Source organism: Dermacentor albipictus, chromosome 2 (genome assembly GCF_038994185.2).
Source record: "Dermacentor albipictus isolate Rhodes 1998 colony chromosome 2, USDA_Dalb.pri_finalv2, whole genome shotgun sequence".
In the NCBI taxonomy this organism is placed as follows: domain Eukaryota; kingdom Metazoa; phylum Arthropoda; class Arachnida; order Ixodida; family Ixodidae; genus Dermacentor; species Dermacentor albipictus.
The window spans coordinates 154,928,976-154,955,947 of NC_091822.1; the positions used below are offsets into that span (position 1 = coordinate 154,928,976).

General features: G+C 49.1%; 1 protein-coding gene across 2 annotated transcripts in view; it reads left to right on the forward strand.

Moving 5' to 3' along the window:
- Positions 1 to 26,972, forward strand: part of LOC135915464 (uncharacterized) — a 79,762-nt gene that overhangs the window by 10,049 nt on the left and 42,741 nt on the right. Inside the window, exons 4-8 of one of the 2 annotated variants that reach the window (XM_070534122.1) lie at positions 1,540 to 1,594; positions 13,822 to 13,955; positions 14,060 to 14,148; positions 14,284 to 14,379; positions 22,226 to 22,418. In XM_070534122.1, the coding sequence (XP_070390223.1) occupies positions 1,540 to 1,594; positions 13,822 to 13,955; positions 14,060 to 14,148; positions 14,284 to 14,308 (303 nt within the window). In that variant the 3' untranslated portion in view covers positions 14,309 to 14,379; positions 22,226 to 22,418. Of the gene's footprint in view, positions 1 to 1,539; positions 1,595 to 1,627; positions 2,249 to 13,821; positions 14,149 to 14,283; positions 14,380 to 22,225; positions 22,419 to 26,972 lie in introns of those variants that run through there. The other variant, XR_011512197.1, reaches the window with a different exon arrangement.

Sequence of the window (26,972 nt, forward strand, 5' to 3'; positions counted from 1 at the left end):
ACGAGCAGTGCACGCGTAACAAGTGGACACATTACTCATTTAAACATGCGTGCCAATGCATGTGACGCGGCTATCGGCATAAGCAGTCTCCAAATGCTGGAATGCGTGCTCTTCAAAACGCTAACGATCCGCTGCTAATGCAGGACAACAGCTCACAGCGGACTGAACCAAACTCTAAACTAATGCACCTGAAAAGAACGCCTACACGGCAGCGTGAGGCACGTCGAAATGCCTGGTACTGGCATCGCAGTTGACCACATACGAATGGAACTGGCGGAAAAAATAAACAGAAATGCTCACCAGTATACGCGCGACTTAAATTCACATACGTGGATGGTTGGCACGATACTTTGTACCCGCGTAATTTCGGAGAACATATAATGCATGGACTGGAAAAGCACTCGATCGTGAGCTGAACGGCACATTTGTTATTTTCCTGGGGTGACGACAAGCCGTGAATAGTTCTCACGTCGTCGTCTACGTTGTATTCCTCCGTTAGTCGTAGCAAGGAATGGAAATGATGCAAACGCAAACGTATTCCAGTACACAACAGCACAGCACACTGCAGAGAAACTCCAACCACCGCAGCCGATTCCTCAAATACATTTGTTATGTATATAAGCTCTAAAACAACACGACTGAGCGTGGTGGCTTTGTGGTATAATGGTTAGGATGTGTGCTTTGAATTGTATAGATGCGAGTGTACGTGGGTTCGAATCCACGTGATGTATAGAGCAATGTGGTTCTCCATAAGTGTGTGATTCCGTCGACTATTGTGTTCTAATTAGATTATGTGTCTCCTGATTGTGAAATATGCGAAAATATTTGCGGATTAAATGTGAATTAGCTTTTTTTTCTCCGCAGTGGCGTTCGGGACACATACGCATAGGCCGATTACGAGCCGTCACGACTCATGGTAGGCAGCAAATAGCCAGGAAAAATGACTTTAAAATCCTGCATAACATTGCTCACGCCTATTCTGAAGGCCGCTTGGAATTGGGCCACTGAGTCTGAGGAGCCGCCTAGAGAACGGTGTATCAGCGAACCCTAATTTGATCTGATTTCCTGCCTGCATGCGTGGCCAGGACTTCGCTAAGAGGGTATTGGGAAGAGTAGTTGCACTCTGTTTGGGGGAGTAGAAGTACTCGGTCTGGTGGAGTGCCATTACCCCTACGGTGAGAGTATTACCACTCTGCGGAAGAGTACTAGCACTCCCTGTGGGAAGAGTATTATCACTCTGCAGAAGAGTACTAGCAATCCCTTGCGGCGGAGTAACAAAACTCTGTCAACAGGAGTTGACCTACTCTCTCTCAAAGAGGGTCGATCTACTCTCGAAAAGAGAGTGAAATATGGGACAAGCCGCTACTCCCTCAAAGGGAGTGCCCGGCACTCTCTTAGTTTTTAGAGTGTAACATCTAGGCTCTACATATACATCTAGTAGATCGTACCTCGCGCTGGCACGGGCGCGTGGAACAAGCCCTCGAGGTAAGCCCCCGTTGCCGCAACCAACCATTCGTCTGTTCGGTGCTCCTGTTCCAGGATCCTTCTACTCCTGTCTGTAGGCTCGACGCTTCATCAAGGACAGCATTTCAAGGTAAGCGCTGCAACTCTGGGGCGTTTGTGTAGGTGTTGGGTGCTTTGAGCTTGATTCTTGGCAATAATTAGGCGTCGTCCCGTCGATAGGTATCCGCTGCCATCACAGGGCCGGTGTACGCGCGTTGTTGCTACTTGATCGTGTCGAGAGCGTCTCGCAAGTGTCCTTACCTATGCTCCGTCTCGGAAAATCAGGTGCAACGCTGTGGAAGCTAGAGTTGCGTTTTGCAGCGGCAGCGTCCGCACTTAGAATCTAAATTGATGTTCTTGCTTGACTCGTGCTGCGCTCTGCTGTCATAAGTATCACTCGCTACAATTATCTGCAGTGATCGCATGATGGAGCCACGACCTCCATGTCGGTGCGTTTGTATGAATTCAATAGGCCAATGAGGTGTGATCACGCCACCTGAGGGCCACCAATGAGGTGTGATCACGCCACTTGTGTGATAGCCAGTGGCATGACGCAACGTGCCTTTAAAATGCTATGCAAGTCGAATAAACGCCACGTTGGCCAGGCTCTCTCACCCGGAACAGGCGTCTCCGCCAACTTCACTGCGTCGTCCTCTCGAACGCGAGGCCCCTCCGTCGACCGGCTTTACGTGAGACGGTACAGAATGGCGACGAGGATTTAGAAGAACCTGCTGTCTCAAACGCCGTAAGTGACAATTTTACTTATCTACTTCGCTCCCATACTCTTTCCTCGCATGCCTTCGGAGCTTCTGCGAATGCTGCAGCTGGCGTCGGCCTAGGCCTTCTTCGTCTGGGGTCATCTTCGGAGACGCCTATTGCCTGCTTCCTTCGGATTCCCTAGCCGTAGACTTCTGCTTGCAACCCTACAGAATGGAGTCTTTTTAAACCTTCCTCTTGTCCTCGACTTACCTGGCCCTCCTCTGATTCCTTGGTACGGATGGAAGCAAAATTTCCAGGCACACATTAAAGCGGCGCGCGGGAGTGGATGGGAGGACGAGTGTCGAGCGTCGGCTCTCATCAGCGTTTTGGGCAGGGAAGGCTAAATGAAATACGACGCGGCAGAACAGGCTGAGACACAGCCGACAACTACCGCTGCAACGGGATGACGAAATGCTGCCCAGACGCCCAGTACGTCGACTACGGAGGCAAGGGCCACCACGAGCAAGTACGAGGAGCTGCTGAAGCTCTTGAATCGGTTATTCTCGGCAAACTCCTGGCGCAGAGACATCTGTTCAGAAGCCCAAGCAACTGCCGTTTGAGCGTTTCAGGGAACACGTCACGGCCCTCAAGGAAAAATAGCTCGCTTCCAAATTCGATGCTACGTACGACGACCGGATCCGAGATCAAATAATTAATGGAATTGCCAACCCACATATCGAACAAGTTTTTGGCTCACTGAGAACATTTGACCTTGGATAAAGCCGAAGAAATCGGCCGAGAATTGGAGGCGACGCAGAACGCCAACCAAGCGTTGGGCGACGCCGAGAGCGTTCAGCCCGTCGGAGCGGCGCAAGATGGCGGTTCAGTGGCACGGCGTTCAGGTAAACATGGCCATGGCCTCCCGCCCGGCAGGATGGACCGGCGTACTCGTGGTGGCCGAGCATTGTCGAACGCCTGCGCGACGCGTCAGCAGGACGGAGTTCTATCCAGGTGCAATCGGCCGAATGAAAATCGCTCGTTTTTCTACGCATCAAATCGGCCCACGTTACAATTGTGACGGCTTGTGGCAGGTACTTGGCGTCTTCAGAAATTGTCTGGCACGGAACAAAACTTGCAGCCGTACCAAGGGACACCTGGCTACTGTTTGACGGATGAAGAAACAAGGCGCATCGCCAGTTCAAAATGTTACTCCAGTGCAAACGGAAAGTGTCGAAACGGCATCGGTTCTTACCGTGATTTAATACTTCATTTCCAAGCACGAGGGACTTAGCATTTCCCTGGTCGTTGGTCAGGTGTGATTACGCCATCTGGGTGATAACCAATGGCGTGATGCAGCATCACCTTACAATGATATTGAAGTAAAAAGAAAAAATGCCGCGTTGGCCGGAAGAAGCGTCTCCGCCAGCCAAAATACGTCGTCCTCTCAGACGCTCGTGTGCGACGCTGTATTCTTGATCGTAATCGTGCGGAACTGTTCTTTGTACAGGCTGAGTGTTGTACGAAAAACGTTTTAATCTGTAGTTTACCGCGGGATGAGCGATGAGCTCGCACGGAAAGTGGTGAACTACTTTGTGCAAGGATTGTAAATATTGTAAATATTGTAAATATTTGACATTTATTTTGAGTTGCCTCTACCTCTTTAGTTAAAATGTTATTGTGTGTGACTAAAAGCTTCGTCGCAAGTGTGCGCATACGTGCGACGATATGAGGACAAGCACATTAGAAGCACCACAGACATGTTTTGTTCAGTTTCCACTGCGATTAATTGAAAACTATTCCACCGAGCCGGGGTGTCTGCCTCTTGCCCTACACGCAGCTAGAGAGGGGGGACGAAGCAGTCCCCATGCGTTGATGACGGTTCAGTTCCACTGCGAAAACCTTGCACGGACACTATATATTGAAATATATAGACACGAAGAAGTTCATTTTATTTAAGAGAAGGAGGTAACCAACTTGGCTATTTCTAATGGTATGAGTAACCTATGTCTGGAGAATGAATACGTTGCGATATGTTAACCCCGCTTCAAATTGCTCTCCATGCTCTTCTGACCCTGAAAAGAACTTGCAGTGACCCTTTGGTAGTGTTTTGCCAACGGCAGTTGAAATCCCCATGAAGGCTATGTGCATCATTATTGCTTCTCTTTCTAGCAAGCAATATAATTTACAACATTTATTTGGGATGAAAACATCGTCATGAAGAGGTCATAAATATATGTTATTGACTCAGTAACCGAAACGGGACCAAGCCGGTTTCATTCTAAATCGTAATGAATAACACTCGTCCACGCCAGCGCTTATACTCGGAGTCGCAGTGGAGGAGGAATAAACTTTATTAGTAGAAATGAGCCGACGGTAAAATCGTCCGAGGTGGGCGGCTTCCCTAGTCCAGGATGCCGTGGGCCTGAGCTGATAACTTGGCCCTGCTCACCAGGCGATGCTGGTCTTCAGGGCTCGAGCTTGTCAGCTGGGCCTCCCACTGCTCGACGGTTGGTCCGGTGATGGGCGGTGTCGATGGGTTTTGCTGACATTCCCATACCATGTGGTAGAGGGTATTGGGCCTAGAGCAGAAAGCGCATTTGTGGGTATAGCTCGTAGGGTACATCGCGTGTAGCAGGGTGCCGTGCGGGAATGTGCCGGTCTGTAGTTTTCGCAACATCACCGCCTCTTCTCTTGTCAGCTGGGGATGCGGGGGTGGATAGATCCTCCTACTCAGCCTGTAGTGGCTCAGGATATCGGCGTATCTTTTCGGGACGCTATCTTGTTGGTCTACCGGTGCTCGTGAACCTGGTGGGATAGCCCGGAGAATGTGATCTCGGGCAGCGGCATTAGCCGCTACATTACCCGCCAGGGACTCGTGTCCCGGGGCCCAGACAATGTACAGTTCAGGAAAATTGTCTCGTTTTTCGAGGATGCTCACGGCTTGTTTGGAAATGCGGCCCTTTTGGTAATTTCTACATGCTGTTTGCGAGTCGGTGATGATTGTGATTACATCTTCCTCTCGCTGGCCCGTAGTGGCCGCCAGGGCTATCGCCGTTTCTTCCGCGCAGTCGATGTCTGGAGTGTTTACCGAGGCCGCAGCTACCTCTTGTCCTTGGCCGTTGATCACGCTGATAGCGTGGGCCGCTCTGTTCTTGTACTTTGCCGCGTCGGTGTACCGGACTTCTCCTTGTTTTGGTCCTTCGTAGGCCTTACGTAGAGCTTTCACTCTCGCTCGCCTCCTTTCCTTGTGGTATTCAGGGTGCATGTTTCTCGGGATGCTGGCCACCGTGATCTTCTCCCTCAGGGGTAGAGCAACCCGCTGTTTTGTAGACTCATATTCGACTGGGTAGCCCAGTCTTATTAGCATGTCCCTACCTGTGCTGGTGAGCTTGAGTCGCTCTATCTGGCTGGTCTTGTGGGCCTCTACAAGTTCCTCCCAAGTATTGTGTATGCCCAGGCTGAGCAGCTTCTCCGTCGACGTCGTCGGTGGAAGCCCCAGTGCCAGCTTGTAGGTTTTTCGTATTAGGGTGTTCAATTTGTCTCTCTCGCTGTTCTTGAGACCCAGGTACGGGGTGCCGTAAGTGACTCTGCTGATTATCAGGGCTTGTATTAATCTGATTGTGTCCTGCTCTTTCAGGCCGTGCTTTTTGTTTGTCACTCTTCGCACCAAGTGCGCGACTTGGATAACTGTCGCTTGCAGTTTTTTAATGGCGGCGAGACCGGCACCGTCCTTCTGGAAAGTGAGGCCCAGAATACGAAGTGTGTCCACCTTGGGTATGTTGACTCCATTTAGTGTCAACGTTGGGTCAGGTGTGTCCTGCGGAGGCCGCCCTCTTGTCCTCTTTTTGAGGATCAGGAGCTCCGACTTTTCCGGCGCGCATGAAAGACCGCAGTGGTGTAGATAATGCTCGGTCCTGTCGATGGCTTCCTGCAGGGCGTCCTGTTGTTCGCCCGCCGATCCCGTGCACGTCCACATGGTCAGGTCGTCTGCATACATTGCGTGACGGATACCCCTGATGTTCTCCAAGAGGTTCGGCAATCCCCTCATCGCTATATTGAACAGCAACGGGGAGATCACCGACCCCTGGGGGGTTCCTTTCTGCGGTACTGGGAACTTCTCGGTCCTGAGATTCCCCAGGCCTATGGTCGCCGTTCTACCCGTCAGGAAGTCCCGGACGTAGTTGTATGTCCGCCGTCCGCAGTTGGTATGTTGTAGGCTGTTTAGCACTGCTTCGTGTGAGACGTTGTCGAAGGCTCCCTTCACGTCGAGTGCCAGGATGGCACTCTTGTGGCATGTGCTGAGGCCGTCGATGACTTCTTCTTTAAGCTGAAGTAGAATGTCCTGGGTGGAGAGGTTAGGCCGGAAACCGAACATAGTGTTCGGCAGGTGCCCACCTTCTTCCAGGTAGGGCGAGAGACGATTGTGGACCATGTGCTCGAAGAGTTTTCCCGCGCATGACGTAAGAGAGATCGGACGCAGGTTCTGTAGGTTGATAGGCTTGCCGGGTTTCGGGATCATCGTTACGTCCGCGTGCTTCCAGGAAGCCGGTATACTGCCCGTCTCCCAGCTTTCATTGATATACTTTAGCAAACTCTCCGTCGCCCCGTCGTCCAGGTTACGGAGGGTCTTGTTGTTAATTTTATCCCTGCCGGGCGTCGTGTTTCTTGTGAGATTTCTTATGGCTGCCACGATCTCCGACTTGGTGAAAGGTTGGTCTAAATCTGGATTGGGTTCCCCCTCGTACTCCGGGTGAATGACTGGCTGCGTCTTCCGTTGTTGCTCGTCTCCGATGTATTTCGCAGTGATGGCTTCGAGCGCTTCTTCTTCGGTTCCCTGGAAGTTGTGTATAAGTCTTTGTATGTGTTGCCCCGTGACAGCTTTTGATTCCGTCTTCGCCAGAAGGGTCTTTAAAATGGCCCAGGTCTTTCGGTTGGTGAGGGTTCCCTGTAACTGGTCGCACACTTGATTCCAGTTCTGACGTCCGAGTTTTTCAGCATACTCCTCCGCCTGCCGCGAGATTGCGGCAATGCGGATCTTGAGTTTGCGGTTTCTCTTCTGCTTCTTCCATCTCTTCAAAAGTCCTCGCCTGGCCTCCCAGAGGTGAAGTAGGTGTGGGTCGACTTCGGGATTGTCCGCAGTGAGTTGGATGGTCTTTGTGTACTTGGTAACCAAGTCCATCACGTTCTTGGTCCACTCCTCGATGTTCTCTAGGCTGCTGGGGTGTTCATCTTTGCGGAAAGCAGGCCAGTCTGTAATTTTGGCTTGACCTAATCTCACAGGGGTTTTGTGGTGCATGATTTCGGTCTGGATGATGTGATGGTCGCTGCCCAGAGTCTCGTCCAGTCTCGACCACTCGACTTGCCTGAAGCCAGTGGAGAAGGTCAGGTCTGGGCTGGTGTCTCTGGAGACACTGTTGCCGATTCTAGTTGGTATTAGAGGATCGGTCCACAACGTCAGCTGGTGGTGTTGTGCCGCGTTGTGCACGTCCATACCCTTCTTGTTGGTTGATTGGTAGCCCCAAGCCACGTGTGGAGCGTTAAAGTCGCCCACCACGAGAAGTTTCTGACCGTCGGTGACTTTCTTCACTTCTCTCAGTAACTTGTCCAAGTCCTTTAGTGTGTCGCGCGGAGGACTGTATACATTCAGGATGTAGAGGCTCTGCAGGGTTTTCTTGGGAGGAACCAGCTCAATCAGAGTGTGCTCGATTCTGTGGTTGATTTCGTGCTGCTGCGTCGTGTAGTGCTTCTTGATGAGGACGGCGGTCCTGGTCCTTCCTTGGGCAATGTGCGTTTTGTAGCCACGCATCGTAATATTATTTGTCTCTGTTTCCTGTAACGCGATGACGTCAGGTTGGTGTAGGGTGCATAGGTGAAGTAAATTTTGCCGTTTCCGATTTATTCCTCTGCAATTCCACTGCCAAATTTTGAGGGTTTCGGTCGCTTCTTTCTTCTTTGCTATTTTATTCGCCATCTTGGCTTCCCAGAGTCTCGTTCATCTGGGCTTCTCTGATGGGGTATTTTGGCTTTTTCCTTGCCTGCTCTTTTTCCCTTTCTAGGATGGAGATGCGTTGGTTGAGCTCGTTGCCCATCTGGGTGATCTCCTGTCGGAGCGTTTGTAAGGCTGCTTGGACGGTGGCTGCCACAGACTTGCTTATGGTGTCGACGGCCTGAGCCAGTTCGGCTCGGAATTCATTTCTCAGTTCGGTCTTGTCTTCGGTTCGGGCCTTGTTCACCTTGTACTCTATTCCCGATTCTAGGTCCTCTATCGGGGGAGTATGTTCCCTCGGCGGCGTTGGCGTTATGGTCGGTGACTGCTGTTTTTGCAATTGCTCAATGAGATGTTGGAGCTTCCTCTCCAGGGCTTGTTCCCTGGCCTGAGCTCTTTTGTCCCGTTCCTCCTGACGTCCTTCTTGCTCTTCTAGACGCTTCATGAGCACTTCATTCCGCTTCATCAGGTCGGCGTTTTGCCCTCTGAGGGAGGCGATGGTTTCCTCGTATCTCGAATTTCGCTCTTGTGTCGGCAGTGAGGGAAATTGGTCGGTTGTCGACTTGGAACTGGCTATCACTTCCGCCCAGCTGATCTTCTGCTGTTCTTGTTGTGGCTTACTTGTTCGATATTCCGAGCTTGAACTTGTCTCCCTTGTTATAGGTGGTTGTCGGCCTCTTGATTTACTTCTCTCCCTCACGTACAGGGGTGGGGGTCTTGGCTTGAGCCTTTTCTCGCACTCCTTGCTTGCCGTCTCGTGAGGTAGCCCACATAGTTTGCACTGCAACTGGCAATCATGATCTGTTTGTGGGTTCTGCACCCCGCACCTGTTGCAAATGTGTTTGTCTGGGTTGGGGCATACGTCCTGCCGGTGGCCGATTTCTCCGCAGGCCTTGCAGTACTGTACCGATCTGCGGTATGGGCGGCAACGTGTGTACGAGCCGGCCACCTTCACATAGAAAGGGATGTGCGGACCTTCGAAGGTGATAACTGCTGAGGTGGATTTGCCGAGCATCCTCGCATGCAGGATGCCACAGTTGTTGGCTGCCAGCAGTTCCGCAAGTCGTGTCTCCGTCGTACACGCAGTGATGCCGTGCACGACTCCACGTACTGTTCCTGGGAGCGGTTTGATGTACGGCGTCATCTCGTATGTGGCCGCCCAAAGTTCGATGCCGTTGATGGAACCGAGTTTCAGTGCGTAGTCCTCGTCTGCGGTGCTGGCAATTATCAGGTTCTGCTTCCACTGCGTTTGGATGGTTACGTTCGCGCAAAATTCTTTGAAAGGGGAACCACTTGCCCTTGCAAGTCCTTCGGTGATCTTCTCGTCCGGCCAGCTTGACAGTTTCATGCCGGTTCTTGGTCGGTATACCACCTTGTAATCATTCTCTGGCAGTGGCGGCGTCACGCGTCGCGGCGGTGGCTTGCCGTTGGTTCGGCTTCCCTGATCTTGCTGCCGTTGGTGGTTGCTGGTGGCTTGCATGCTTGCTTCTACTCTCGGGTTGCTCCTCGCGCTCAGTCCTCCTTGCTGGTTCTGGGGGTTTCCTTGCTTTCCTCTCTCTTGTATGCGGTCCTCGTTCGGCGCCTTCTTGTTTTTTCTTGCCTTGATTGCTTGGAACCATGGGCCAGCTTGACTCAGCGTCTTGCCGCTGTTCTCATCGAATTCCATGTTGCTTTGGACCGCTGTGGAGTCTTGGCTATTGTTCTCTATGTCCATTTCGTGAGCACTGCCGTTCGTTTCCCCTGCCATTGTCGGTGCTCGCGAGGCCACGCGGGCCCGCTCCTGGGGCGCGTGCGGCGTTCGGAGAACGGTGTTCGAATATGCCGAGGTGCTCGTTGCTCGGTGCGTCAATCCAAACAAATCCACAAATCCATAGTGAAGGATATGCCGTATTTATTCGAATGTAGACCGATAGATTTTTTTTTTCATACAATTATATTCCTATCTCAAGGTCGGCTTAGATTTGAGGATTTTAAAAATGCGCCAGTTTTTCATTGAAACTGCTAAATATGGTGCATAGCTAGCGCCATCAAGAAAAGTCAGTATCGCAGCCGCTACTAGCCGTGCCAGTAGCCAACCGTACACAAGCGAGGTACGAAGACAGGTAGGTAGAACCATAACGCAGAATGGACCATTTGTTAAAGAATTGGTTTTCCTCAAATGACGATCCATCTATAAGATTTATATAATGAGTGGGACAATGAGTTGGCGGCCAGAACGCCGCCCCCGTCTGTCGTGCCGCCTGCTGCCCGAGGCCGGCGTTCGAGTTTCTGTGCCCGTGGGCAGGACAAGAGCAGTCGGGCTACGGGCCTGAGCTCTACACCCAGCTGCCCGGCCAGAACGCCGCCGCCGTCTGCTCGTGCCACCAAGCCGCCTGCTTTACCTCTCCAAGCCAGAGCTGGCGCGCTCCGGTCGCCCGGTCAGTCAACTTACACCACGACCTTTGGTGGGACCGGCACAACTCTTTGCGTCAATTTGTCGTCGCGTCTCCGCATCGAGACTGTTATGCGTCCCTGCCGTCGTGGCAAGCCCGGACTCGCGCACTAGTTAGCTTCACACTAGCCCCAAATGTGTCTTACCGCCGTGATGTCTATTTGAGTGTTTCTTCTATGTTTTCTATTCTCTATCATTTATTTTAAGCCTTTTTAGTTCCATTGAAAGTTTGTGTGTGTTCGAAACCAACGGCTTTGTCCTCAATTGGGTTCTCGGAGGCTTAAAACCTTTAAGTACACGAACCGTTGTCCCCATATTTGGGCATCACAACAGTAACAGCCTTCCTCTGACTATATGCAGTTGAAAACATGTTTTTCCATTTCTGCTGCCTTTAAATTACACCTCTGATTACTTCTGCGTGGAAGCTATACACGTTTTCATGGAACATGTAGTCAATGAATTGCTGCACTTCTACATGTATACTTTTGCTTTCTTCCATAGTGGTAAATGTGCATGCACTGAATGACAGCTTATGTCCAATGTTCCTTGCAAAATGAGGTGAAGAACTGGTTGAAAAGCTCATGAGCATGAAATGGCAGCCTTGGAGGTCCCATCCTAGAAAGGAAATATATTGCCCCATTTCAATGCTCATAAACGCATAGTGAACAAGTGAACTAAGGGCAACAGAACCAGTAGCAGTGGTTTCTCACTAGCTCAGAATACAGAAACATGGACCTGACACCATGCGAGAAAAACGAAGCAAACTACAGCCTGCGGAGAGATGGTTAGCCCTATAACAGCTTCCTAAAGAAAAAATTGACTTCTATAATAAATCACGGCCAACTGACCATACATCTCCATGCAAGGAACTGTGTGGGCTCTCATTTACCTGCCCATCGGGCCTGTTTTACATCTGTTATGGGCTCCCACCCCTGGTAATTTCATGACACAAAGCCAGTGCCACAACCATCTCCAAGTTCTCTGAGAAAAGTTTATAAAGAAAGAAAGCCGCAGTGCACCGCAAGGATTCCAGCTTTCGGCTCATAGATTGCCTGTTTACTACTTTACTTCTCGATCATTTCACCAGTGCTAAAGCAGAGAATAATGACAGGAGAGGCACTCTCGCCAACATCCGCTGCTAATGACTGATGACAGCTCAGCTTCTCCTCTCTACTGAATGGTGGTGGTTTTGGTGTCTCCGTAATCTTTTGTTATCACCATCCTAGCTGTGGAAGGTCCCTTCATTTCTTTTAAGGAGGGCATCAGGCCTATTTGGACTGGTCTTCCGATTCATCCGTGGAAGGTGCATACCACTCGTGAAAAAGTGGAGTGCAAGTCTAAACTTGCTGCTGTTGAAGCAGGGCAACTTGGGCTCAACAGATTGCCAAGCAGAAAGCAGCAGAAGCCATTGCTTGCCACTGACGCTGAGCAGACAGTTTGACAGAAAGTTCCAAAAAATGAGGCCAAAAGGCTTCAGTGAAATGACACTGAGTTGCATGGAATAAGGCCAGCCAACTTCACCAAAAGCACTCCTAAGTACGAGCATGTGACACTTGCTCACAACAATACCGAGGAGACCTTGACCTGTAGGAGCATGAAAAAAACCAAGAGGTTCAGTCTTGGTTAAAACAACCCTGAGGTACGTTCTGTTTTAAACCAAGAAAAGAAAGGTTCACGCCAGTCCATAATCGGAGCTATGAAAACTGTTACTTCGGGGACTCGGTTTCGATACCGAAACTTGCCCTCAGGGGGCCGTTGTGATAGCGACGCTAATCCTATTTAAAGCACAACGCTTTCAACAATCTCGCTCTCAGCCTCGGTCCCCATGTCACTGCGTCTCTCTTCAGGCCACTGTCCCGGCGTGCCCCACGCGCCTGGCGTGACGATCACGGCGGCCACGCCGACATAAGACTGGCGACGAGGACTCCCTTCCCGTCCGGGCTGCACATCGTCAACTGCTGCCGTAAGGCTCACAAGAATCGCACATTCCGCCATTCTGCTGCCGCCGATGCCGGATCCGATGCTACTAGCGTTGCATCTGCGCGACGCGTTCCGTCGCCATTCCTGACATCGCATTGGCGGCGAGGATAATATACCTCCATTGCGCCTACATTTGAGTTAGGATGCACAATTTGCTTCTACACCGCGTCTTCTACTTCTGCTGCCCCCCTTTTAAGCAGGATCAGGATTGCATTCGGGATGCTACAACGGCTCGCCAAATCGTCAGTTTGGCACAGCTACCGACCTCATGGTTCAAGACGAGATCCTTTGCTGCTTGCAGTCGCATCAGCGTCGCCACTGCTTCATCCAACTCGGCCAGAGCTTTACCGTCAAGAAAGCAATGGAGATTGTTCAGGAAGAGGAATTCACCGACAAATTAAAGCAGCAGCTCGGCGTTCTACAAGTAGACGCCATCCACTGTTCTCATCGCAGCGGTTCGCCGCGTTTGCAGCATCATACGGCGTCAACTATGTCACCAGCAGTCTGCACTACGCTCAAACTGAGAGGCAGAGAGAATGGTTCAGACAATCAAGGACGCATTCCACAAAACAAAGGATCCTAATCTGACCCAGCTCAGCTAACGGTATACACCAGGAGTAAACGGCGTTCTGATAAGCGTTCTGATCTCCATTGCGATACAGTTCACTAGCGACATTAGGAACATAGCTGATGACGGCCGTTGACGCCGTCGTAGACCAGCTTTTTTTTTTTTTACGACCGCTGTAACTATAAAGAATTTTTTTAGACATTGCATAGGCATCTCACATAAAATTCTCCTCATTCTCTCAAAATTTCAACTTTGTCACACAATGAGCTTTTTCGGGACATTGGGAAAACTTGCGCAGTTCCTAATTCACTCTTGTATAAGCAATATTAAACAGGGGACGTAGCGGGAGCAGGCTTGTGTTGAATAGAGAGAGAGATTGAAAAAAAGGTGACTTCACGTTCCGCTTGCGCGCTCCATGCAGCGCGCACGCCTGCATAATTTAGCTGAGGGGTTCACAGCAGTTTGTGCTACCGCGGACTCTCTCTTTTTTCTTTTTCCAAGCCTGAAATGTCGTTCAAGATCCCATTAACTGTTTTACACTGACAGGAAAATGTGCTAACTCGTGCTCCGCTCCCGATTTCTTTCTAGGAAAAGATGTTGGCAACACTTGTGAATAGAAGCTCTTGTATTAAGAAATGTTCTTCTAATATGCAGCTTTTCCTGAGAACACGATACAGGTGGCGCTGACAAGGTGGTACGATGACGGAATGGGCGACCAGGCGCTACCCTTCGGTACCGTGTTCACCATCAAGTACCGGGGCATCCAACACCAGAGCGCCAGGAAGCTCGTGAGCCTCGTCAGGAACCACCTTTAGGCACAATAGACTTTGCCGAGTTTCCACCTGGGCCGGTATTTTGTAGCGATGCCTTTTCCGATTCTATGTTTTTTCAGGCTTTACTCTACAATGTCAAATCTACAATCTACAAGTCTACAATGTCAAATCCAGAAAATTTCCAGAACAACCTCCAGGAATCCCGAAGGTAAGAACCCCTTGGAGCTGTCGAGTTTTCTAGCGGTTTGGTGTTCTACGGACGCTGGTATCGGGTTTCAAGCCGTGAATGTCGGTTCCAATTTTCGCTGACAAATACACGCCTTAAATTCTGATTATTTTTCAGGAACTTGGGATGGAAACGCTCGTAATCCTCAACCGACATTGCGTCCCCAGACGGGAGCAGATAGGTCCCCTCCACGATGCGGCATTGCCCTTCGGGGTATGTGACTGTTTTCTGTTTATACAGATATACCTTTCTTTTAGTTCTGAGAAGCTATTAACGAAGTCAACTATACAAAATTTTGCGTAAAGTTTGGGAATTTGAATTCGTTCTGCGTCATTAAAGGCTGCGTTTAAATAAGAAGAACGTTATCTGGCAGAGACAGTAAAGACTGCTTACATGTGGGAATGCGAAAGCATTTGCCGTTTGTAGAACCTAGGAATGTCATGAGTGTGTTCATGCACTTTCCACGCATGAAAACACTCATGAGAGCACGCACTATAGGCGCACCTTGAGTCAGCCAGAACCGTGGAGCCGAAGTGGCGTCGGCAAAGGGTGCTCATCTCGCATCCCGGAGACCAAGGGTTAGTTCCCATCCAGACCTAAATGTACATTTCCTTTTCGAAGCCATTAATTTACTTTGTTTACAGAAACCTACTGAGAAATTTGACGTCAATTCGAGCATTCTTGACGCGTTTTCTTGACGCCTTTCCAGAGAAGCAAACCTTCCTGAAGCGCAAAAGCTGGTGTTGAAAGAGTGTGTAGCTGCAGGCAAAGCTCGCTCAAAAAACGGTAGAAGATACTCAGATGACTGGATCTTGCTCTGCCTTCTCCTCCATATTAGGTCACCTGCAGGATACAGATTCTTGATGGAGAGTGAAATTCTCGCCTTGCCTTCAGTACGAACAATACACCGCTACATCTCATTGGTGGGCTTTAAAACAGGCTTTGATAGTAAGTTCTTCATAGCCTTAAAAAAGAAACTTGAAAAGAAAGATGACTTCAAGCGGCACGGTATTATCATCTTTGATGAGATGCAAGTCCGTAAAAGTAAGGCTGTCAACTCAAAGACAATGATCTACGTCGGTCTGGCATCAGAGACGGAAAACAGTACCGAGCTTGCAGACCTTGCTCTTGTTTTTATGTTCTGCCCTTTTGGTGAAAGTTGTGCTCAGCCAATAGGTGTTTTTGCAGCAAAAGGTGCCACGAAGGGTACTATTCTTGCACAGTTGCTCCTTCAGGCAGTTTTACTTATGGAGGAAGCTGGAGCAAAAATTCATGGGTTTGTTTGTGATGGAGCTTCGACAAACAGGACTATGTGGCGAACACTGGGTATAAGTGGGTCACTAGAAGCCTGCCGGAACTCCTTCACACATCCAAGCGACCCCACACGAAAAGTTTTTGCATTTTCTGATGCTCCACACCTCTTTAAATGCATCAGGAACCGTCTTTTGCAACAAAGGTACCTGAAAAAGGAGGGACGTTGGATTAGGTGGGAGGACTATGCAGCAGTTTATAAAGAAGACCAAGCGAATGTTGGAGCTTTGAAGGTGTGTCCAAAAATAACACATTCCCACATTTATCCAAGCAACTGTGAAAAGATGCGGGTAAAGCTTGCCACGCAAGTGTTCAGTCGCTCGATGGCAGCAGGTATTGAATTTTACAGAAACCGTGGTGTGCGCAGTCTGGGAGACACTGAAGGCACGCAAGAATTCACATTGTTTCTTAATAATCTTTTCGATGCCTTGAACCGGCGGTTTCCTCATGAAGGTGTCACAAAGCAGGGCTCTGACCTAGGCATTCTGTCACGTGGGGTAGAATGGTTGGATAACTGGGAAAAAGAGCTGCAGAGTGGAAATATCACGAAAGATATGTTCCTGACAAAAAGCACTTCTGAAGGGCTCCGAGTTACCTTGAGATCAACTAAAGAGCTTTGTGAGGTTCTTTTGCATCAGTACGAGTTCAGATACGTTCTTACAAATAAAATGAATCAAGATCCGATCGAAAGATTCTTTGGCAAGATAAGACTTGCTGGAAGCCAGAATGACCATCCTTCAATGCCAACATTTATGCAACTGTACAATACAATGTCCATTTACAGGCTTCTGAGGCCTCCCAAGTTTGGCAATTGCTGCGTGGTCGATGAGAAGCCATTACTAGACGCATCAGACTTACGAGCCCTGATCGAACTAGGCAGTGCAAGCAACTCTTCGCCTGGCTTCATTGATCAGCTAAAAGAAAAGCTTGATAAACTGATTCTTGTTGAGGACTGGGAATGTGAGGATGTTATCCCAGTAAACGGAAAGGATACAGCGCAAGTCGTTGACTGCATACTTTACTATGTGGTTGGATTCTTGAGCCGAAAGTTGATGAAAGCCACCACGTGCGATTGTTGCCGGTCTGCTTTTACCATTCCGCAAAACAGCTCTGCTGAAGGATCCCTGACCAACACAAAGAGCAGGGGTGGACTGTTGCACCCCAACGCGAATCTCTTTGAGCTGTTGAGAGTAGCTGAGGAGCACTTTGCAAAAAATGCCGACAGTCAGTCTGTATACTGGGAAACGGTGGAGCATGTGCTTGACACAAAGACCTTGACTTTTCCATGTGCTCAGCACAAAGAAGAGGTCATTGCACAAATTCTGCACTATTTCTTAACCATGAGAATGAGGCAGCACTGTAAAGCTGCAACCATGAACTTGAAAAAACAAGCTCAAGAGAAAAAAAAGCTTGCGAAACTTTGTTCATCCTGAATCGTGTTGCCAAGTTTACAGAATGTACTAATTTTGTTAGATTTTTTGTGAATGTATGTATTAAACAGTTTGTGCCATGCAATGTATAGTTTTGTAACAGAATAAATTATATGTTCAGCCCCCCTTTCAGCATGCCATTCCTAATATTCTACACAAATGTAAGAGCACTGTACACACCACCAGACCTACTTCAGGTCGGACATTTTTTTTTTTCTAATATAAGAGCGCGCATTGTTCTCTTGAAATGACAGAGTAGAATAGAAAAATTATGCCCATTCATGGGCAACTAGCGCAAGATATACTGCTTTGAGAGTTGCGATGGATTTAGCCGTGTGACATGCCCTTCATCAAGCTGTACTGCACACGGCTTGCAGTACTGGCGCAAAGTATAACCGCCATCGCCTTAACACTGAGCAGAAGCCTGCGTAGGGGTCGCGTGTCGAGCGAAGTTTGTAACCAAGTACATGTGTAAGCTAGAGGTGCAATGGTTCAAGGTGCTTTGAGGACGTTTATTTTGTAAAGAGGAAGATGAGCAGCGGCGGCAGCCGCACCGCCAGCGCACAGCGCGAGATTGCTGGGTTGACGACCGAATATCGGAACGGCATTTTGGCTAGCTGTCCTTACGCTATTTCCCCGAAAATCCGGCTACAATTTATTTATTTTTGCTTTAATTAGCTAACATTGGCGGGCGCAACTAGAAAATACGATTGATACACTGGCTTCAACGTATGCTAGATACCAGATCTATAATAAAAACGTCGTCGAGAAATCAGTTGCACATTCATTTAGATAATCAGTCTTGTTACTGCAGAATCCCGGTGGATTCATGCCTGTGCATACTTTTCTATATACCCCGATATCGAGCTCGACAAACGAGCAACGCTTAGCATCGATAACCTACGCAGCGCAAATCCGAGAGCCTCCACCTACTAGCGCCACCTGTCGCCGGGAAACGGAAACAGCGCCGGCGGCGAACACAACCAGGACGGTGCGCCGGCCGCAGTGTCAACACCTAAATTATTCTTACACCGTGACATGTACACACACAAAAAAAGAAAAAAAAAACATGAGCAATTCACTCTATGAAGGTGGTTGACCAGCAAAGCTGTTTACCACACGACACCGAGGTGACACATACTTTTGAACAAAAATACGAGCTCATTTATTGTCTTGATGGGTGGTCGTCGTGGCGAAAAGTAGGCAGACTCATTGTCTTGATCGGTGGTAATTATTTCACTCGCAACTGCAAAAGTCAAATCGCTGCGCGTACGCCGCTGGGTGGTCGGTTGGGCTGGATCGTTGTGGCATCGCAAGGGGTATGTCTGCAACACGGAGCACTTAAACCGCTCCCTTTTCGGTACCGACACGTCCACATTGAAATGATTGACAACGATAACAGGGTTTGTGTCATTGCAGCTAATTCTTGCAAAGTGAGTAGCCATGAACCTTACGGGGCCGAGTCATCGCCTAAACCGCCACCTTTTCGGTACCGACACATCTACAATGAAATCACCGACAAAGACGACACAGGTAGAATCATCGCAGCTAATTCACGCAGAGTAGCCATGAACCTTACGGGACTATGAGTCATTGCATTTTTTGTCGACAAGTGATGGCGACACCGGCCAGTACTATATCCATTGAGATATTCCAGAACATGCGGCTGCGTCACAATCCGCTTCTCTTCTTCACGCAGGTGAGAAGGCGTCATGATAAATGTTTTCGATCTAGTAGCCCATGTTTGCTGATGCTGCCGTGCCCATTGACGAGCCTTGTATTGCATGTGGTACTTTATTCACTCCGACCGTTGTTGTTACTTGCAGGGGATACAGAGTCAAATCCTGGTCCTGACCTACCACAAATTGCGAATCAACTGGAATTGATGGCGTCCGACCTCAAAGATATCAAAGGCATAAGATTATCCGCTATTGGTGTTAAATTGAACGCTCTGGCTGTCTTGGAAGAGAAAATTTCTTCGTGCCAGAATCAAATTGAACACATGAGTAACACAATTCAGTCACTTGAGGCGCGAATTGACGATTTAGAGAACCATAGGAGACGATCCAATTTAATCATTTGTGGTCTTCCGGAATCTGAGAAAGAAGATACCGAATCACTTGAAATTGCCATCAATAAAGCTATTTTTAAGAAAATTCTTGAAATTAATGACATTGATATAGAGCGCAATCGCAGGTTGGGCCGACCAAACACTACAAAGCTAAGGCCAGTGATATTCAGGTTAACGAACTCGCGTAATAAAGTAAAAATTCTAAAGAAAGGTTATAAACTAAAAAATACTGAATATTCTATTGGCAAAGATTTCTCGCTTAAAGTACGTGAGGTCAAAAGAAAGTTATGGGCAAGTGCAAAAATAAACCGTGAAAAGCATGATAAGGTTTCTTTGGCTTTTGATAAACTTTATATCAATAACGTGGCCTATGTGTGGGATGAGAACAGAGATGTTAAAGTATACCTAAAAAAACGAAAACAACAAACCAAATCGCCCTTAGACGCGCAGTTGCATGCTAATACAGCACAAAACATGAGCAATAGTATCAAAAGCAGCACTTCATGACACTTTTACAATGAAACCGTTAGTTATGTTACTCGCGCTAAGCCAAAGAAAAAGTACCTGAGACTTTTAAATATTAATGCCCAGGGCATAATTAACAAGAAAGATAGCCTAAAATTAAAGTTAATTGAACATGACCCACACATTTCAGTCCTTCCTGAAGCTTGGTTGCACAGTGACATAGCAGACGACTTAGTCTTTCCTTCTTCTTATCAAGCTTTTCGCAGAGAGAGAAAAACGAGGGGCGCGGGCGTAGCAATCCTTGTTAAATCTTCAATCGAGGCAGTGGTATTCGACTGCTCCTGCGATGTTTAGTGTTTATGCTTAAAGATACCTTGCTGGGGTCACAGCTTCATCCTGATAGTACGCTACTAGGCGCCACCAATAATATGAAATAATGAAACGTTGTTACAGTTATTAAAAACACGATTGAGTAAATATAATTACGTCCAGCGTCCAACAGTTACGTCCAACTTGTGACGCTAAGTTCAGCACTACCGTGACCCGCGTCTTCTGCAACACCAGACAGAACTTTGCCCCTGAAGCTACATCGGACAGACTTTCTCGCACCTGCGGCGCCGGTGCTGAATCAGTCATCGTCACCGGCGGCCTTTCAGCCACTTGCGTTAGAGCGCGGTTGCTAACGCGCTCTGCCGTCTAGATATTCAATATGCGCGTTCCGGGCTAAACTATACGGTCGCTACTGCTCCCACAGAAATATCTGTGCTGTTATTTACAAGGCACATTCCCATAAGGCGCGAGAAAGCTATGATCCGCCCCGATTTGAGTTTGCACGAGCGCCGCAGGTGCGAGACAATCTATCCGACACAGCGGTCGCCAAGTCGGCCGTCAGTGCCCGCTGCTTCACCTGTTTTACCACGCCAGCAGCAATCGTCCAAACGTAAACCAACGATCCCAATCCGCAACGGCGGCACGCCTAGGGACAAACACCTGCATAAAAACCTACTCCGCAGTGCCTAGGCAGAGTCATATATTTAGGGAGCAAAAGCCCCCAGATTCTCTCTCTCGCGTCCGCTCTTACTCGCGCCTGCGCACAAGCAGCTGGCGATCCCTCAAATGAACGTATCGTCGGTCTGGCTTGCGCCAGTTTGATCAACGGAGAGTGGCTACATCGAACTTGCGAATTTTAACGCGATAGCGTTAAGGAGCTCGTGTCGCAGAAAAGCCGGTGTCGTCGGCGTCGGGTGTCGGCGTCGGCGGCGTTGACCGTGAGCGATAAATCACGGCAGGCGCTTCATAAATAAAAAGCAACTTCCAAGATTGGCCCGGTGGGAATCGAACCCAGGTCTCCGGAGTGTGAGACGGAGACGCTACCACTCAGCCACGAGTTCGATGCTTCCAAGCGGTGCAAACGCGCCTCTAGTGAATGCGGTGTTGCCTTCGAAACGAGCCGTGGAAAGTTATACTGCGGTGTATATCGGTAATTATGAACATGTAACGTACAGAAGTCACAATTACACGAGTTGCGAAGTGCGTTTCCGCTGCATTTCTTCTGCGCTTTCCGCACACGCAGAGCCATCTTGCGGCAAACACAGAAGACCCCCTCCTCTCAATGTACGGCGCTGCCCCGACAGGAGGCGCGCCGCGCGCGCATTGGGACCTCTGCCAGGCGCGTCGCGGGACTCCCTCTCCCCTGACGACGCTTCGCCGTGCTTCCGGTTTAGATTACTATCTATCTCTCTGCCCGTGCCGATCACGACGTTTGGCTGGCGTAGATCGTTTCCCCTCCGAGACACCGAGTTCTTTGGTTCGTTTCGTTCGCTCAGGCGCACGTTTCGTTGCCGCGCCCAACGCTGCGTTGCTCGACGCTCACCGCGTGATAGGTGGGCGCTAAGTCCGATGCGGGGCGCATCGTAAGTGATTGCTGTGCCGTAGCGCATTGTCTTATACCCCTTGGCGGGTCGACGGGAACGCTGTCGCGTCCCACTCTTGAAGGCGAAGCTTAAGCGTCCTCCAATTTTTCAAGCGCTGCCGGTAGCTCGATACGAAGTGAAGCATGCAAAGGAGCCAGGAGAGAGCACGCGCTGGAAAGAGTGCGTTCGCTCTGACCTTAAGTTTCGCGTTGTTCGAGGGTAGTTCAGTGTTCAAAATTAATCGAAAAAAAGAGACCCGACAGCTATCATATCGATAGGCAGGGTGGGCAATGTTCAATTTCATCGCGGGTGATCGGGGCCGAGCGTAACCAAAAGATAGTCGGCTTCCCGAGGCACCTAATTATGGAAATTTGAAAGCAGATTTTCGGCTGCTGAAGCCTGTTTACTAAACTGCGTCAGCAAATGCACAAATAGACAGTAGAAAGAAGCACACAGATCCAAACAAACTTCTCCATTGATATCACCTATTGGTCAATGGCAGTGGCATATGAGAATCTGCTATACTACGAGATAAAGTGCCCACAATGGAGTGAGGAGCAGCCCTCTGTTGAATGGATCAAGTGTGAGAAAGAGGTGACCTCGCGCTTCGCTTGCGATCTCCAAGCACCCCGCACGGCTGCAAAATTTTGCTGAGATATTCACAGCAACATATATTATCCGCGGTGTGCGTTTTTTTTTTTCCGTCAAGCCCGAGAGGTGGTTCAGGACCGCTTTAACTTAATCTCCTTAACGCCGAAAAAAAAAAACGTGGCAACACGTGCTACGATTCACATTTCGTTTTAGGAAAACTTGTTGGCAACCCTTGTGAATAAAACCTCTTCAATTAAAGAAATTATTGTGATTTCCAGACCTCATCAGCCGGAACATTTTCATGGAGTTCGCCCTCGATGCTGGCAAGCAGATGGGGGACTTCCTGCGTGGTCCAACGACCACCGTTACCTCTACGTTCAAAGGGATCGACCAAGAGGATGCGAAGAGAGTGATCAGCTGGGTGATCTCGAAACTTCAGTTTTGATATCTCTCTTTTGAGTTCTCTAGCAGGTACATATGCACTTCACTGCATGTTTCAGAAGTTTCAGAAGCATGGTGAGAATTCTATAGGTAATGTTTGCAAATACAGTTTATAACAGCTTTTGGGGAGAAACACTCACATATGTGCATTTTGCCTGAAATTGTTATATTAACTACAGATAAAGAAAGCTTGAGTGCGTGGAGGGTCAGTTATTCTAAACTTCTTTACAACTAAGCCTTGTAGTGGCTACGACTCTTCTGGCCATGCCACTTTTCAGGACAATCGCATCCAAAATCATGTTTCAGGGCACATGTTAGGCTGGTGGTGCCTTTGTGTAGCTTCGTTTCAATGTGCAAGGATGAGCCTTCATAGATAAAGCATTTTCTTCAATTATCACGCTACCATCTCGTGCTTTCTTCCTACAAAAGGATTTGTTAGTTTGATGTCAGGAAAAGTTCATGAAACATAAAAACCAGGGCTTCCTTGTATCATTATTTTCCATATTCCTGGTTCCCACAAAAACATGCATAGAGAAGATGCTGACACAGGTATTCCTTGCTGCCAAGAAATTGCTATTCGGAAACCATGATGCATTTAATACTTCCCTCTATCACAAATGTAGGAGACACCGACTATATGATTATACCCGTTACGCGCATAAAACTATTTACGAATGTAAATTTACATTTCTAGATACAAACGATGTATTTACAAATGGCAAACGCTCGTGGAGTGAGAATAGAGTCCTGCCAAAATAGGATAGGATATCTTTCTTCAATGGCGGGTATCCGCTGCGGGGGATTGGCCAGGATTTGGAGGAGGAGGAAAACTTTTTTTGCTCTAATTGGTTAGAAATTAGCGGTGGCAGATGTGGTCGGCCGTCTTCACGGTCATCTTCCCCACCTGCGCAGGGTCGACGCCCCTATTCCAAGATTTGGATGGTATTAGGAAGATGCCGGTATTACAAAAACTGCTAAAGGTGTCATGTAGAAACGGGCGCCGTGTCAAGTTTTCGTAGTCTTTTGAGTATTGTCGTCGTTCCCTTCTTCACCTCAACGTAGGACAAGTTCAGTCGACGGAAAATGGGACCAAATTACCATGAGGGAAATTCGCCAAAACTGTACATCACGTTGCCGCTGATTCTAAACGTGCTTTTGATCTTCTTGCGATGCCAACAGACGAGTGCGGCCAAGCTGCCTGGCGTGGTCAGCATGGGCAATGGTGTTGCGGGCACAGACGCTCCTCGAAGCACGATCCGAGGAAAGCGAAGCGTCCAAGGTCAACGCAGGGTCGAGACCGGACAAAAGATAAAACGGGGAATAACCGGCAGCTCCGCAGCGTGAGGAACTATAAGCGAACGTGCCCGTAACGGTAGTTTGGCAACACGTATTTTGGCGGCATGTCGGTGATGGTCCAGTTCAATTACTCCTGCCAGTGACATCAGGAGGTTACGAAGGGATGAGCTGGAGCTTTGTAGAGCAAGACTGCACACTGTCGGCAATTACTTGGGAAAGCAAGGTAGAACCACGACCCCTGAGCTGTCATTGAGCGCCATGCACGGATATGATGTCGCCGAGGTGGAAATACGCGGCGTCACTCGCGCAGCTGGTGGGAAGCGCTCTGTCAATTGCGCAACGCGTCGTGTAATTCGTAGCCACAGTGACCCACCTGTTGCCGGACTTGGACTACGAAAATGACCCGAGAAAATTTAAACCCACTCGAAAAAATGGCTCAGCAGGAATGTCGTGGGGTTGAAGGTGCTCGGCAGGAAATGTCGCTGTTCTTTTTTTGTTGTTGTTGCTGACTGTGCTCGCACGCCGCAACGTATCGCTGTACAGGGCGAGCAAGGCTGGCGCAGGGGAAGTGACGCTGGACACGATTGTAGGTGCAAGCGACACCAAGATGGCCTGCAATTGGTGCGTCATGAATCTCGCGGAGAACGGCTGAACGAAGGCTTCGAGGGATGACACAGAAAAGGCAAGGAACGACAAAGTGAAAATTAAAGCGGAACAAAACGCCGTCCAGGAGGACGAACCACCCTATGTAGAAACTGCCGCTTGATGATCATCGGTGGGCAAATTCGTTTGTGGAAGAAAAAAAATTGCATTTCTATCTGCTAGGCCACTCTATTCCTAGCTCATTAGAATCAAGTGTGCGAATACCGGCTTCCTTATTGAAAACACAACGGAGCACGCGTATTCTGCCCATTGTTCTCTACGCGTATATGATCGAGGCTTCGCCGCTCAGCCTCAAAAAGAAAGGTAAAGATAAGTGCACGCGCGTTTCGACGTTTCTGAGATATAATTGCGATTAAACTACGCGTAGTGGCACGTTATTAGTGGATTGGTTTTCCCTATCGTCAACAACTTGCGATGAGATTATGCGAGCACGAGTGGGGCACCCACACAGCAGGAGTCGTTTTGCATTGAAGACGGCCGTGACACTGATGTCACCGCATGGGCGTCTTGTTTGGCTCACTCCAGTGGATCTTCTGCAAAAGTCACCAGATGGATCTCTGGCGCTGTGATCGCTCAGCGACCACTGAAATATTGGATCGTGCATTGATTTGCGTAATCTTTATGCTAGTGGCTTCAAACTTTCTTGCGGCGCTAATTATTTCGTAATAGGACTTGCTGTGGGGCCAGCTTGTGCGTATACATTACACAGTGAGCAGGAAAAAAAATAAAGATAACGCCCTTGTCCATCGCTGTACTTTCCTCTTTGTCTCTTTTTGCACATACTGTGTTAATTGTATTTGCTCTTCGTAAATGTATAAGCAATTCAAATTTTTAAACATAGAAAGCCGAGGAGTTTCTCTGATCGTGTATAATCATTCTGAATCCTTGTATCCATAAGCAAATAAATAAATAAATATTGAGAAGTATAGATTACCGAAGTCATCAATTGTTCTTAGAAAGAAGGCCGATGTTTAAGCAAAGCCGTGTACTAACCATCATGCTGCCTGAACACCCTTGGCTAGCAGCCCCCGTAGACACTACAGTGCCAGATACCCTCTAGTAACCTTGTAGGCAATTTACGGGGCTCAGGGACCGTGCAGGTATGTCACTGGGATCATTGAAAGCGTTCGGGTTACTTCAGCGGATATTGGCCTCGAGCTCCACCACTGGAAAAGCTGGCGCCACCGTCGGCGTGGCGTGCTAGGAGGGATCACGTGGACATAGCGGCCGCGTCGGCTGCTTCGGGAGCGCCGAAGCGAGCTGAAAACGAGTTTAAATTCCTTCGTACGCTGCGGTACTCATTTAGTGGCGAAATTTTCCCGCTTCGAGTGCCTCCTTTACAACGCTTGAAAGCACTACCATAGGTAGTGGCTGCCTTTGAAGGCGCGCAACATGGTAGGCTACTGCTCGGTGCCGCAGGGCCGAACGCACGCAACGGAGGCCGGTGTCGGCCTTATTCACACGTAGCCGCAGGACAAGAAGCTGTGTGAAGCTTGGCTCGCGAAACATAAAACCGGCAAACAGTCATCGGCTACAACTCGGGTATGCAGCAAGCACAGACGCGAGGAAGATTTCTGCTACGGCGCCCGGTCTGCGATGTTCGGAAAACGCGTACTAAGACGCTCGCCCGAGTCCGCTGCCCGACTAATAGACAGTTTTAGTACTGCGTACGTAGCGTACGCAACGGCGTTGCGTACGTAAGATCGCTGCGTTCTGCAAACTGCGCATGTGCAGAACGCAACACAAACGCTACGAGATGCGTACGCGGCCGCTGCGTACGCACGCATCCGATTCTTGCGTGCGTACGTAGGGAGCCTTGCGTGCTGCTCTCGTGGTTCTCGTTCGTTCGGGAGAGCGCGAGACAAGAGTTTCGAAAAATGGCGGTGTCGAAGGCGACCAGCGGAAGACTGTTCTTTTCCGTGGCGTACGACTTGGCTTTGCTGCGCGAAGTAAACGCGCAGAACCCTTTCCAGGATCCTGCAAAATGGGTATGTATAACAAAAAATATGAATTTTGCTTTTACGAAAGCCTTCAGCGTGCGCTGTTTGCGCGAAAGGCTCGACCTACTCTTGGCGCAGTTCATCGGAAATGACCATGCCAGCCCCAGAAAGCAAGTGTTTGGTCTTTATTTTTCTCTATGTGATTCGTGTGTCATCCGCATTAAAAGTAGAGTCTCTTAAAGGCCTAAATATAGTTCGACGAAGCGGGAACGCGCCCACACGTTACATCACCTTAGTCAGATCAACAGCGTCTAGTTTGGCCGACGGTTCGATGTACTGGTGGACACGGCCAATGCGCTCCGACGCGCCCGGCGTCTAACGCTCGCCCTCTTACGTACGTAGGCATTTCGCAGTACTAAAAGCCCCAACGCGACACGCGCTCCTACGTTCCGCAAAGCTCTTGCGTGCTGCGTACGTATCGTCATGACGCAGTACTAAAACTGTCTAATGTCATGACGGTTTCGTCTATGAACTTGTCGATGCTATAGATACTGGTAAGTTCAGTGGAGTGGAAAGGCAACGGTAAGAAGCAAATTAAAAAAAGCATGGCATATGGTCATGTTTGCGTTATGAATTAATGCACTGGATTACAAAAAAAAAGGAGCAGCGGGACATGGCACGCTGA